Raw genomic sequence first — 15,033 nt, 5'->3', positions numbered from 1 at the left:
GTTCTTGAGGGAAGCTTGCAAACAGAAGAACTGACATTTTACATGGTCTGATAGTAATGGGACAGGGGGAATGGCTTTAAACTAAAAGAGGGGAGATTTAAGTAAGCTGCTAGGTGGAAATTCTTTACTCAGAGGATGGTGACGCTCTAGCACAGGTTGCCCAGAGAAGCTGTGTGTGTGCCCCATCCCTAGAGATGTTCAGGGTTAGATTGGATGGGGCCCTGGGCAGCCTGATCTGGTAGGTGGCAGCCCTGCCTATGACAGGGGGGATGGAAGTGCATGAGCTTTAAGGTTCCTTCCAGCCCAGGGCATTCTGTGATTCTGTGATTCTATGATTCTGTGACATGTCTAGGTGTTACAGCTGACTTTCTGCCCTGTGCTGCCTTCACACTCTCACCAGAACGTGCTCTGAGAGTGCTGGACACGCTCCCCACAGCCATATAGGGTTATGAGACACTGGACGATTTCAATCTCATGTCTGAACACGTGGGAAGCTAACTCCTGTCCCTTGTTGCAGCTGTTTGCTGTCGGGTCCAGCCTGGGGCCCCTAAGCAGAGCCTGCCTTAGGTCAGCTGCTTACTTGCAAACTTGCAAAATATGCTCGCAGGTGTCTTTCAGCGTGTGCTGGGCCATCGTGGCTCCACTCGGTGCCTCCTGAGAGGTGCCTTGCCACACTAAATAAAACACTGCTGCTAAATGGTGCTGTCACACTGATGCTAAATGGTGGCTTTTAGAACGACAGCCATCTTCCGATGGCTAATCCTTATAGGAACTGCTGAGAGCTCGCAATATTTGCTTTCTATTTGGACTCACTGTCCTGGAATCACTGACCCCACCCTCCCCAACCCCCAATTCCCCCCAGCCCCCTAGCCTCGAAGAGCAGAAAACAATCGCGTGCAGATAGGCGACACCGACAACCGCAGTGCATATGGCAGGGCAGCGAGAGCATTTTCTCTGAACAAAACGCCCGAAAGCCCACAGCTCCCGCTCCGGGGCCAGCAGCGGGCAGCCCGGCAGCCGGGAGGGGCGGGCCGGGCTGTGCCGTGCCGTTCCGTTCCCACCCCGCCCGTGCCGCCCCTTCGCGGAGCTCCTGCCCCGCCCCGCGTCGGCACATCCCTCCCCGCGGCGGGGCCGGCCGAGCCTCCGTGCCATGCCAGCCTTTAAACGGCAGGTGCGGGGGAGCCAGCCAGACGCACCGGCGGATCTGCGGTAGCGGCGGGCGCCTATCGGCTCGGAGCGGAGCATGTCGGTGGCGACCGGGGGCAGCGAGGCGGCGGCAGCGGGCGGTGGAGGCGGCGGGGGCCGCGTCTTCTTCCAGAGCCCCCGCGGCGGCGGAGGCTCGGGGCGGGAGGACGCGGTGTCGGCGGCGGCGGTGCAGGTCCAGCAGCGACGCCACCAGCAGGGCAAAGTGACGGTGAAATACGATCGGAAGGAGCTGCGGAAGAGGCTGGTGCTGGAGGAGTGGATCGTGGAGCAGCTGGGGCAGCTCTACGGCTGCCAGGTGCGGGGACGCGGCGCGGGCTGCCTCTCGCGGCTGCCGCAGAGCCCCCGCCCGCCGCGGGCACCGGGACCTGCCACCGCCGGCTCCGGGCGGCGTCCTCGGCACGGAGTCGCGTCCCGCAGAGGGGCGACCCGGGGGCAGCTGCGGCAGTGGGGGGAGGAGGGGAGGAAAGGGTCGTGAGGGGGCGACCGGCGGCGCTCCGTGTCCTACCCTGTCCCCGCCCGCAGATGCGGTGGGCGCTGCCGGTGGGCTTCGGTGAGCAGACGGAAGGAAGGAAGGAAGGAAGGTCGTGAGAGGGAGAACTGCGAGCGCCGATATGGCCGTACTTAGTGTATTTAAGTCGTGAACATCAACGCCGTCTTTGAATTTTCTTCTGTAGAGAGTGTATGCACGGGAGGGCTTTCAAGATTATTCAGAGGCATAATAACAGTTGTAAGTAAAGGAGCTTTGTCAAAGCTTCATTGGAAATGTAGCTCTACTCCCCAGGGCATCCTATTTCTCCCCCGCCCTCTCTCCTCAATACTTAATATTATAAAGGCTTGGAACGTTCAGTCTGAGCTGAGGCTCACTCGTGCCTTTCTCATCTGTAGGGTCTAATTCACCTTCATTAATGTCTTCCGAAGGGAGATTTGTTGGAGCTTAACGTGTGCTTTGTAGCTCACATCCCCAGACCCAGCATCTCACCTCTGTGCTTGAGGTGAGGCAGAGGAGAGCCTGGCTGCCTTGAGGTGAGGAGGTAAGGGCCCAAGTGACTGGGCCTTGGTAACCAGCACATATGTCATACAAAGAAGCTCCCTTCCATCTTGAAACTAGTTTATCAGCAAATTTGTCAGAAGCATTTGCCTTCATCAAAAATGTGCATGTGACAAGTGAAGCCTTCTTAACTATTTGCATCCGTGAACCAAGGGAAGATATAAATGGAAACTGGTTTAAAAACAAGCAGCTGTCATCTTGGTGTGAATTGCCTTTGCAGCCATGCAACCTGTAGGCTGTGAAGAATTCTTTGAGGTCAGAAGTACTTACATCTGTTTGCAACCGGTGAATTAGTGGCAGTGTGTGGGGATGTGGTCAACAGCTGGCTTGCTGCATCTCCTGCCTCTAGTTTGACTCATGTTGCTCAAAACACAAAGCCTGTTTGGGCAATGTGCTTTTAACATGTGCAGGCAGTTCTTCACAAAGAAGGGTGTCATGTTGGACTAAGCCAAAGTCCAGGGGAGCTATTGCTGCTCTTTACAGCATTAAAATAACTGGTTTGTTGTGTACAAAAGCCTGGAGAATATACAATTGAGTCTTTTCCTCGCTGTTGGTATTATTTCCAACTGAAATAGGAGGGCTCTCCAGTAAGGTGGAAATAATATATGATTGCTTAAAAGGAGTTTTATTTATTTATTTATTTTTTAAGAGTTCCTTTTCTAGTATGTCTCTTATATGGGGGGAAAAATGGTTTGACACAACAGGTGACAATGTTTATAGCTTTGAAGACTGAGGGCAAAATGTGTAGGTGTTCTGCTCTTTGCTGTCACACTGGAGCTCTGACTGGTGTCAGCACTGATGGCGGTATGAAAAGGTCAAGCAGTTAATATGCTGTCAAAATCAAGCTGAAGGTGCATGATGAATATAGTGAATAAAGGTGATAGCAATGGAAGATTAATGGAAGATGCGTTGCTGGAATCTGCCGGATTTACTAAGCTTATGGATCTAGCTCTCATGCTGAAACTTCATCGCCTATGTGGAGTTGATAACTTCGTCTGCAAACTGGGAAGCATTGTGGGAATTGCACCTTCTGTGAAGTATCTACCACAACTTCCTTGCTGTGATGGCACTTCAGTTCTGAAATAACCTCAAATCTTCAAGCATGTCAGAAGTAGCCATAAAATTACTAATCCTGAAAGAGCCAAGGGGTGTTGGTATTTTGCCTTTATTCTGATCTGAAGCTGTGCTTCTAAGGAGCAATGAGCTCCATTGCTAGGAAGAACAGGAATAAGAAAGCAGAGGGTACCACACTACAACTCTGCCAGAGTCCTGGGTGTCTATGGAACCGAGTAAATGTAGTGCCTATCCACTGTTTGGTCTTTAAATAATATTTTCTGCTGAATTATGCCAAGATTTATTGGTAAATGGACACTTACAGAAAGATTCCCTTTATTCAGAGCTGGACAAGTATTCATAATCTCTCAAGTTACTCTCTCTCTCTCTTGCAAGTTGCATCAGTTTGTGAGCATGTCTTGGCTTGGTGACAAAGTTTAGCAGATGAGGTTGGGGATTAAGGAAATAGGTTTGTTTGTGCACTCTTTCAAGTGAATCTTGGTTTTAACAGGTCTGATTTCTAAAATTAGATGCCAAATTGGGTAATGATGCTCGTGGAATGCTGTTTAGAAGGAAGTGTTCAAGGTGACTTTTGATGGTGGCCACAGATGCATGATCCAAATACCAGCCATAGATAAGGCTGCTTCTACACAAAGCAGTTTCTATGGATAGAGACCGTTCTGAATGGTGAAAGATTACCATGGCAGTAAACTTCAGTGGGACCAGAGTCTCCTCAGCAGGACTCAATTGGCATCAGACCCTGCCAGCCTAGCATACTAAGGACAAATGCTTCAGGTGGACATTGGGCTGGCTGTTTGCTCTTAGAGCTGCTGTCATTTAAAAAAAAAAAAAAAAAAAAAAAAAATTCTGTAGCCCATTCATTTTGGTTTATGTGATGAGGATGCAATCTCAAATTAGTGCATTGAAAATGCAGTTCTTTAACCACAGGGCTTGAACTGACTTCAGTGTCACTCTTTACTAGGCATCTTGTTTCTAAAAATAGTTTCTCCAGATGCTTCATGTTTTGGGCTAAACTCATTATTGGTTAAGAATTGCTAAATAATGCTGCACAGAACAACTTTCATCATCGCTATTTGTTCTGCAATGATTTGTAACTTGTATGGCAGCACGTAACAGATGAGAGCCTAGATTTCCAGATGGATCTACCTTGTGTGTACCTACCAAACTTGTACGACTTTAAATATTATAAAAGCAAATAGACTTGTCCCCAGAAACCATTTAGATTTTCAAGTACATCACTATGCCCAGTGGTACTGTCTACTCATGAGTACAGCATTTGCTATAGATGGCAGAATGCTGATGGAATAAGAGCACAGAGGACATATAGTTTTTATGCAACATTAATAAACAATGAAGAAAGATTTTTTGCTGACCTATGGGTTTGTTGCTAAGTATTTTTTTAATGCAGAGATGTGGATGTACAAATCAAAGAAGCCCTTAAGTTTTGTGTGCTAGAAGTTCCTTCTAACATAAGCTGTTGCTGAGTGTATTGGATAATCAATTGTTTTACTAGAGTAGTCTATAATCATGTATGGCTACCAGTGCTTAGTGTAGGCTATGATCTCAGTGTGGAAGTAACAGGGAATTATGTTCCAACTTGCACCCTTTCCATTCCAGAGCAGTTTACACATATGGAATTCTCTGCTTAAAAATTCTAGAAGAAACGACAACTGGGAAGGCTGCCCGCTAAAGCCCCTCAAAGACTTTATTTCAGAGCACAGAGCTGTGCCAGATTGGAGATTGATGTTGCATAAGAATTTTTTCTATTCCCTCATATGTTGATGCTACAAGGACAGGAATGGCTTAAAGCCCTCAACTGGGTGAGCGGTTTCGTGTTGGTAGGGCCAATCATTGTGGCCCTTAGTTTAAAAATAAAAATAAAAGGTATTGGTGGGAATGGGAGGGAAGGGAACTGTTTAAGCTGTTCCTGCATGGACTGATGTCCCTTCCCTTGGGCTTTCTCTGAGAGAGCACTCTATTTTGACATCTTTGTGGAGCTGCTGGGATACGCTCACAGAGCAGCTTGTCTCTGGTGTAGTGTCAGAGTCTGCCAGTCTGTACACGTTTGACTTAAAGCTGTTTGGTGCTAGATGGGAGAAAACAAGAGGAAGGCCCTTATTTAGGCTGCAGAGGTAGATCATAAAAGTGAGAACTCCCTGACGCTCCCTTTCCCTTCCTACCGCACACACTTTTGGCTGCAGTGGTAAAGCTGATGGTGAAGTGTCAGTGTAAAGAGTTGCAGGAAAGGTGTGTGCTCTGCCTTGTCAGGCTTTCTGGAAAGGATGGGTTTTTGCAAGATGGACTCTAGATACTTAACCGTGCCTTTGAACAAATTAGCTGCCTTGACATTTCCCAAAATATTTTTTTTAATACTGAATCAATTTGCAGACTGAGTATTGATGGTCTTCCAAGAGCAGTGCTGCTTATGCAGAACAATGAGATGCTGTCTGGGGTATCAGTTCCTGTGTAGCTACATCCACACAGACCTTTTGTGACCTGATGAGCTCTGCTGCAGCTGTTTCTCTCCCAGATGTTTGGGACTGTATACAGATGGGCTATCAACCTTCTGCATGGCATGAACTGCCTACTTCAGCCCATTCCTAGCAATCAGACTCTGTGCAGTCCTGTGCAGCTGAGGCAGTTGCTAGAGTTGCTGGTGGTGTAGTTTGCTCTGTTTTGGGAAGAATGCTGTGTATAAGGGACAAATACTTTCTTTTTTTCCTTTGTAAGGGCACACCAGTATTTCCAAAACAGTGTGCTCAGCATGCAACTGTGGTTGCTTCTTAGTTCTGTGGATGTGATGGTGTGACTGGGGACTACTTATTCCTCAGGCTACTGTGAGGTAATGTTTGGGATTTATGACTTGTTTCTTACAGAGGTGTTTGTAAGGAAATCCACCGAATGAAACACCCTAACCACAAACTTGCTGAATGGCTCTTTGAATAGACTTCCTCTGACTTGGACAAAGGCTTTACAAATGGTAACTGTATGTGAACTCATTTCCAAAGAGATCGCAAGTGGAAATAAACTGAAAATTAGAAAAGAGGAGGAGGGAGACTTGTCCATTGAAAATAAGCCTGCCAATAACAAGTGTAATGAAGGATTCCTTCCTTTAGGAAAATGAGTATGACAATTTAGATGCATTGGAGGAAAGTGTTTAGATGTTCATCACATTGCTTAAATTCAGAGTTATTTCTTTTGGATTATTATTACTGGTGTCAGGTCTCCACAGCATGGAGACTCTTGTGGGCAGAGACCCTGCTCAGCAGCCAGAGCAGGGCAAAGGTTGCTATAATCAGAGACCTGCAAAGAACACAGCAACGCTGGCATAGCAGAAGTCATGTAGCAGCTATGGAGAGTTATTTGAAGAGTCCCAAGAGTGGAAAATAGGAAGCCCAAAGTGGCTTATAACATGCTTGAAGCTGTAAAACAATTCTTGTGAAATTCATGCTTCTGCTTTCAGAGAGGGTGGAATTAAGTATCTGCTAAGGTGCCAGCCACCTGCTGGCAGTGAGGTTGGAGCCCTTTGTCTCTAAAAGTGCTCCTTAAACTCTAATCTTAGGTTCTGAAGACCCTAATTTAGTAGGAAATGTACCACAGTTCAGCTACTTTCATCCCTTTAAAATGCAAAATTGACACTAGATTTTAAGGAGTCCAGGAAAATTATTTTTCAAACCACTTGAGCTTTGTGTAGTTTGAATGTCGTGATTCATTTTTTTAAGTAGCAGCAACATTTGTGACTGCTGATTTAGAAGCTTTACAACACAAATCTTCATTTTCCATTAGCTATTCCATATCAAGGCTTGTCCTTTCCCTCTTCATTCAAGATTGAACCAGTCTCTTTGCTGGAGGTGTGGGTGTGATTGCTTTATGACGAAGCAAAGAAATAATTGATTGCTTACATCACCTTTCATAATTGTGCTTCTTATAAACAGTATTTTCCAACCGTTGTTGCTACAAGGACTCTTCTGCCTTTAGGCAAATCACTTCATGTAGTCAGTGCTTGATTATCCAGAATGATGAGTGAGTGAAGAGAAGATAGAAAACCTGTAGATTAAAACAAGCACAACCAAAACAGTTGTGAACTTCTACAGCTCATGCACTGAACATACAGTGGAAGCGGAGAGAGGGGAATTGTTGGCCTACCCTTTTCTCCTGCTCAGGTTTGTCACACAAACTCAACCTGTGTTCCTTTTGGACTTGATAGCACAGTAATCTACAGCACGGATGCTTTATCTCCAGATAGCTGGGAGCTGGCTACATTGAGCTTTGTTGCAGGACATGGGATACAGTTGTATCCCTGTACTCAGGGGCAAAATGTATGGCAGGGCAAAATGGTGTCTCCTGTTATTCTCAGGGCTTCGCGTTAGTTGATCTGAACTGTGCTACAGAACCGGATGCCTGAAACAAAAATAGCCCTGTTTAAATGAGGAAAATATGTATTTCATGGTGCATCTGCCTTCTGTTAAAAGGCATAGTGAATGCTTCTAAGTAGGTGTTGAAACTATATTAAAAGATGTTCTACTTGAAATAGAACTTAATTTCATGAGTATTGTGGTAGTTGGGGTTCTCGTATGACTTTACTAATTCTGTGGTGGTCCATACCTTGCAGAATCTGGCTGAACTCTTGATTGATTAGGATATGTCCATTCACTTGAAAAGGCACAGTACTTGGCCCAGATCCAACCAGTTTTGTAGTGCTTGCTTCCGCACGTAAACTGAAGCAGTTCTCTTAAGAGTGCAGAAAATGCTTGTGACAAAACATGCTGTCTCATCTCTAGCCTACTTCAGTCTGAGTTATGGTCACCTTGTGTCTTGTCACCACAGGTGATAAAGCAGCAGCAGTATCAACCCATTCTTCTAGCAGCCTTGTGTCTTGCCTGTAGTGTAGGTCCTAGTTCTCATTTTTTCCCTTCTCTTTTTATTTTCTTTCCCTTCATCTAACTCCAGAAACTTCTCTTAGACAGCAGCAATTGAGTAGGTTACACATGGCCATCCATCTGTGTCACTGCAGCTTTTGGCTGCCTGTCATAAAGCATTGTGACATGTGGAATTATCCAAGTCAAGATCTCCCAGAGTTAATAACTTTGGAGAAGGGGAGGACAAAAATCTTAATTGGATGCAGTCCATACAGTGGCAGTATGACTGCATTTCAAAGGTAGAACAAATTTAGCATGTTAAAAATCTTGAAATGAGGAACTGTTTTGGCAGAGGTGTGCACTGAAACAAATCAAATGGTCTTTGAAGTGATAAGTATTTAATTCTGAGGCTCACATTTGAGCAGCAGAGCTGTTACCTCTTTTCCCCCTGAGGAGCATGGTATCTATTCTAGGAAACCAGTTCAACGCCATATCTTAAACTATTTTGAGGCATCACACAGATCACAGGCCTGGAAGGCATCTTGTATCTTTTTAATGCGAGTGATATTAATCAGTAGTACAGATCTAGTAGATCTGAACCTAGAAAAAAATGTGTACTATAGATATTTATTATACTGTTGATAGCTTAATTAATTCAGTGTAATATGGTTCTGCATGTGGAGCAAATCTGGCACAAAGAGAGCTTTAGTTTAAAGAGGCATAATGGCAAGGATCTAATGCTTGGTTTGTGTACTGAGTGACACATCTTTTGGATGGAGAACAGTTCTGAGTGTGATACTAACAAGGAGATCGCACGCTTCATTCCTGTGTATTGGACATCACAAATGCATGTGATGGCACAGTGAATGCCTAATGAAAATCCTTGTATCAGACCGTCTTAATAGGATTACTTTCTGGAAGATAGAATTGGGAAGGATCTCCTAGTTCACAGAGCCTGCTTTCTCATTTGCAAATAAGCTCTTTACATTTCATATAGTTTTTTTTTTTTTTTTTTAACAGGTCATCTGAGTTATACATTTCTTTTGAATTATTTTATGGGATTAAATATACCTTTTACACCTGTAAGGAACTAGGCTCTCTCACTTTTTTTCTGAATTACAAAAAAGACACAGATAAAAGACCTGTGCTTGCTTGGGGTGGTCTTGCCTGGACTCTCACTCTGGGATGGAGTTTAAATGGATTGTAAATGCATTTTATCATCTGTCCCTACACTGATTATTATCAGGGTCAAGTGATGGTCACAGTAGAGAGATATGAGTATCAAGGCAGTAGGGCTCTGCTGTAGGTCACTTGTTAGCTTACAACAGAAGTCTGCAGACTTCAGGGAAAATGTACTGACTAATATTTTATAGAATTAATTTAACTGTCCCTCTGCTGCCATCTGCCATGTGGCAACAAAATGTAATATAATATTGGTGGGAAGATTTAGTCTCTACTGCCATACCACCAACATCCACCTCTTACACTGTGGCTAACATGGTAAAATGGGAGGCATTGCTTTCAGAGCAGCCCGTGTACTTCAAACACAAAGGATGCCTTGAACTTTTGCAGTTGATTGCTTTCTATTTTGAAGGCTAATACCTGAAGCATGTATTGCACTTTATGTCAGAAAGGAATAAATAGAATAAATTCTTTAGGATTCTTGGTTTTACTGTGCTGCTGGTAGGTGATTGAGCTTATTTAGACTTTTCGTGAAACTGTATTCCAGCTTCAGGTGCACTGAGGCAAAACTGCTTAGTCTTCTTTACAAGAAAATTAACAGAACTTACTGAGTTTGGATTGTGGTGGAATTCTTCCTCTTGATATTGAAAACTGAATCTTATTTGACTGCAGAAACTAGTGTGGGGAAGAGCTGGTGGGAAGTTGCTCACTGGCTGCCAGGAACATCTCAACTCTTACTGAAACTGTTGCTGCGGTCCTAGTTTGAATCTAGATCTGAATGGACTAGGAGTTGACTTGCTTGTAGGTATTCAACTGCTATTCATTTATCAAGAGTAAACTTGTATAGGAAAGATTTTCTATAGGGTCTTGATCAACAAATATACTTAAATCTGAGGGCTGCCTTATTTTGGGTTGCCTGCTGTGGAGACGTCTAGGACTACCTCCATAAAGGAAAAACAGCTTAACAATCTTTCTCCTTTGCCTCTCTTTTAATTTGATCTCTGAACACATCTTCCTGTTTGTTTCTTTTAAGTTCCTGTCAGATTTCCATTTAAAGCATTTATGTAATGACTTCAATTTTAGCTCTCACCTTGAATGTAGAAAGCAGAAGGCAGGGATATGTGCCAGAATGCATTTTAGGGAGCTTACAGTTGGAAGGAACAATGGAATGACGCTATGGCCCCACTGTCTTTGCTCCCTTTTCCTGGGGTTTGTTGTCCTCGATGGAATGGTCGCATGGTGACAGCAGATTTCTCTACTCCCTTGATCTGAGGCAGTTTAGAAAACTCATTTTAAATAAACCTTAGGCAATGCTCTATCGTTAACAGTCTGGGGACTTGCCCAGGGAGTTAACTGTTTTCTCTGGCCCCTGGGGAAGAGGAGTGCCGGCTTTGGAGCATGTTGAAACTCCTGCTTACATCTCTTGACACTGGTGGACTAGAGCCAAAATGCATCAACTGCAAGTCCCCAGCTTGCGTGCTGCTCAAAACTGGTATCTGGGAGGAGGCATAGCAGTCGTCACAATGCAGGGTACACTGCTACACCACCCCTTGAAGGAATGACTTTCTGCAGACTATGGGAATCTCTCCAGATCTCTTACCAATCAGATTTCTGCAACAAGAAGTTGCTCCTGTGTGTGCGCAAGTTGCTTGTTTTGATGCCACTGGATAAAACAGTTTTCCCCTAGAGAAGACAGGTTTCTTGTCTCCCTTGTCAAATCTGAAATGACCTAATACTTTTGACCGAAGAAATGTTTGTGCTGGAAAACTGTCTGTTACTCCAACCAATAATGGTTTAATTGATTGGTTGACAAAAATTATAGAATCATAGACTGGCTTGGAAGGGGACTGAAGGGTTGTGTCAAATACTTGATGTACTCTCGCAAGTGTGACTTTTGTGGTAGAAGGCAGTTCGTACGTAACTTCTTAGGATAGAGGACTGGAGGCTAACGTGAATTGGACAGGACTGCTGAAGCTGTTTGTCTTGGGGAGGACAATTTAAAGGCATTTTATCTCACGTGCTCCTTCCTTGTGCTCTCTTAAGTTCTGATGGAGTAATTAATCCTTGAAGTGTCCCAAGAGGCAAACCTTCTTAATTGCACTGCCTTAGCATAAATCCTCAGAGCATAAAAGGCCTGGTGTTGATCATGTTTGGTTGAAATGTTTTCTTGAAGTGTTCCTTGGGTCTTTATCACCTCTTCTCTGAAAAGCAGTCAGTCTGTCAAATTTGAAGTTGTCAGGCATTCTGCTAGGAGAGCATAACATCATTGCTCTGGAGAAAGCTGCTGGTGAATTTCGGGGTTTCTCTGAAGTGCTGGGTTGATGTTTAGGAACTTTAGCTGCTTCTATATGAGCTTCATTCCCCTATGAAAAGGAGGCAGATCTTTATGTAGGCTAGAAGAGCAGTTCCAAACACTGTGTGTGGTTTTTAAGTAAAGCCTTATTTGTGCGAAGGTGCGAGAATTAGGTATATAGAAAACTAGAAAATGCTCTGCATGTTCCTTCTGTGTTGTCCAGCTGTGGAGCTCAAGGGACATTCACACTTTGCTTCCAAGTAGCACTGCTTGCCCTTATAAGCACTATTTTTCCTAGATGAGAAGTCCTCTCTCCAGCTTCTGATTCATCATTACCCTCTGTGTGGTGCAACAACAGAACATGGGCTTAGCTGACTTCTCTCTATTGCATTCTTCCCATGTGCAGAATTATGCACAAACCACAGGGAAGAAGACAGCTTCCATTATTCTGAGGTGAATACTGGCATGCTATTGTGGATAAGGCAATGATAGGGATGTCCTGTGATATCTCTGTGGAAAATCATTCCACTGGCATAATCCTCAAAGTGCCACCATTTAGTAAGCTCTTGATGGCTTAACTTACTGCACTGCTCCAGGATGACTGTGTAACAGTGATTTGGAGTACAATGTGTATTTGCTAATTCCAAACTATTTCTGCCTTGTGTGAAAGTGCATGAGGATAAAAAACATGACGTGTCCTCCCTATCTGCTTTGGAGTGTTTTATTTAACAGAAGTGACAACGATGCATAGACTTAGCATGTTCTATTTTTAAATCAAGAACACAAGGCATTTGCTCTGGAGACAACTCTTGACTTTTAATGAATATTTTGCTGAGTTCAGATCCATGTCACGGGTATGGTTTAAAAAGTGCTGAATGTTTCCCTCTTACACTGCTTAGTGTAGTTTGTGATCAATGCCTCTTCTTCGTTTAGTAATTTTGCACGTTAGTGGATCCTTTAGTCTTCTTTAAGAGATGCACAAATGAGACAAAAATTTCTTAACCAGCATGTTATAAATTTCTTTTTCTTTTTTTTTTTTTTAAGTTGAGGTTTTGACAATTCCCTTATGAAAACAGTAAAATACCAGTGTTAATTTTAATATTTTAAACTTATACCTGAGTAAAATAATTGATATGTGTTATTACAGGCAGTTCTTTTTGTGTGAGCAAAGTGATATTTTGGCACACTAAAATGTTTTTCTTAAATCACATCCTCTCACCAATTGATTTTATTTGGCATTTGATAAAGATGATAGAAAGCTACAGTCATTGTAACAGAGGATTGACTTTTATGCCAGAATTATGGGCACCATGAGTTGCGGAATTCTCAAAATTCAGAATCTTTAAGCACTTGGTCTTGTATTTCTTATGGTGCTTGTTTTTCATAATTTAGTAGCAATGGTGTGAATCCCAGCTAACCTGCTGCTCCTTGTTGTGTCTTGCCCACACCTCCACCTGCTGGCTGCATCCCTGCTTTTACTGCTTGTGGCTGTGGGGTAATTTACCCACTTAGAAAGCATACCACAAGGGCCTATCTGCCTTGAGAACTGCTCTGAAATTTAAGTGCTTAAGAGAATGGAGAGTTTGGGAACCATTAGGGAACCCTTGTCCTAGAAAGTGAAAATGCTACAGTTGTTGATAGGGCTGGGAGAAGACTGAGATTTTGCCACTCTCCTTCCACCTATTTTTCCACTGCCGTGTTTGCCAAGCAAGCCTTGAGAGCTTGCTTCTGTACATCTCTGTAGTAAGCAGTGGAAGGATATCTACTCCCCTTGAACAAACTGTTGGCTCATCAGAGAAAATGGGAAGCTGGGTGGGCCTGGAGAAGTAAAGGTAAGGTAGAGGTGGTTGAATTAATATAGAAGTCTAAGGCAGACTGCCTATTGTTTTTCCATTTTTCCACGCTGTTTCTTTCCCTACTGAGTACTTCTTGCCCAGATATGTGGGTAAACGTCTGCTTGCATAAACTGTGCTGGCTTGCTTCTGGCAGTAGGATTATGGTCAGTAAAAAGTGTTAATTTGATTTTAAAAGAAAAAAAAAAAGTACTTTTTCAGAACTGTGCTTTCTCCTAGTGCCCCTAGGTCCCTGGCCCAACTTTTCTTCTTCTATCTTTGTCTTCTTTGTTTGGCTTCAAAGACTCAAAGGAATGCTCACATTGTAGGTGTAGAGGAAGAGGGAACATCTGAAGTCAGGGATTATAGGAACAATGAGGTTGACAGTGGCTGTGTTTTAAGTTTGCTTCTCTTGCTCTAGAGGTTGCTTCGGGTACAGAATTTTGTATGTTAGGAGAACTTGTTTGAATAAAGTTTAAAGCAACACCAGTATTGGAGAATCTACAGTAACAGTGGGAACATATTAGAGGGAGAGATAACACTATCACTCAGCTGCTGGCATTTCTGTGATTAAATGAGGGTGTCTCTACATCTTTCTTGGAAGGCATGATGTGTCCAATTGCTTCTAGAGAATTTGTCCAATGTTTTTGGTAACTTCTTCTGTAGAGTCTGGGCAGGTGTCTTCAGGGATGCTTGTGCAGCTGCCGACTTGCTCTAATCTTACCACGGATTGGTGGAATGGTCTGGGCTGACAGGTGTTCAGTAAGATAAACTGCTGCTGGCGTTTCATGGAACAGCAAATACCAGGTCCAAATGTCTGAGTTACAGATTGTAGTAAAAACAAAGTAATGGACACATGAGCTGATTTTCTGCACTCTGTGACTCTGAGAGGAATGTTATGAAGCAAATTTTTTAATAGAACAATTTTCCACTTGCTGAGCCCAGCTTAGTACTTTAGCTATGGTACAAACAGTGTTAGAATGTAGTCATCCTTTAACATTAGTCTCAAAGTGACCTGTTCACTGCCATGTTACACTATATACTTTTATCCCAGACTCTCACCATTTCCTCATCCTTTCTACTTTTTTTTTTTTTTTTTTTTTTTTTTTTTTTTTTTTTTTTTTTAACCTTTATAAGAAGGCAGAACCTGAACTATACTTGCAATTATTTCCACAGTGCTGAACAGAGATGTACTTCTGAAATGCAGACTGGCTTTCTGTGCCTTGAAAAAAGCAGCTTTTTTTTTCCCTTCTGATTTTCACACCTGCAGTGTTAGGCATAAAAGCGATGAAGCTAGAGTGTGTCTGACTGTATTCCAACTATGGCTTGTTTTTCTTTCACCAGAAATTTGTATGATTCTTTCTTTTAGCAGTCATCTAGGTTTCTGCTTTTCTGCTTTGCAAGCGGTCAGTTGCAAAATTGATGTCAAGAAAGTTGCATTAAAAGTTTTTTGGGGAATTTCTTGCCCCCAAAGAAAAAGTGCACAGACAAAGCAAAAGGAGGGAAGCCATCTGTGCATTAACGAAGTCTGACTATTGG

General features: G+C 43.4%; 1 protein-coding gene across 2 annotated transcripts in view; it reads left to right on the top strand.

Annotated features, from left to right (window-relative positions):
• The first annotated feature begins 1,114 nt into the window (after positions 1-1,114).
• The window catches only part of PPP1R14C (protein phosphatase 1 regulatory inhibitor subunit 14C), a 51,139-nt gene continuing 37,220 nt past the window's right edge, over positions 1,115-15,033 (top strand). The window contains exon 1 of one of the 2 annotated variants that reach the window (XM_052680487.1): positions 1,115-1,501. In XM_052680487.1, the coding sequence (XP_052536447.1) occupies positions 1,244-1,501 (258 nt within the window). In that variant the 5' untranslated portion in view covers positions 1,115-1,243. The remainder of the gene's footprint in view (positions 1,502-15,033) is intronic. The other variant, XM_052680477.1, reaches the window with a different exon arrangement.

This window comes from Tympanuchus pallidicinctus, unplaced genomic scaffold, assembly GCF_026119805.1.
Source record: "Tympanuchus pallidicinctus isolate F22 unplaced genomic scaffold, pur_lepc_1.0 scaffold1, whole genome shotgun sequence".
NCBI classification, from domain to species: Eukaryota; Metazoa; Chordata; class Aves; order Galliformes; family Phasianidae; genus Tympanuchus; species Tympanuchus pallidicinctus.
This window is presented reverse-complemented; position numbering and strand designations above follow the sequence as displayed.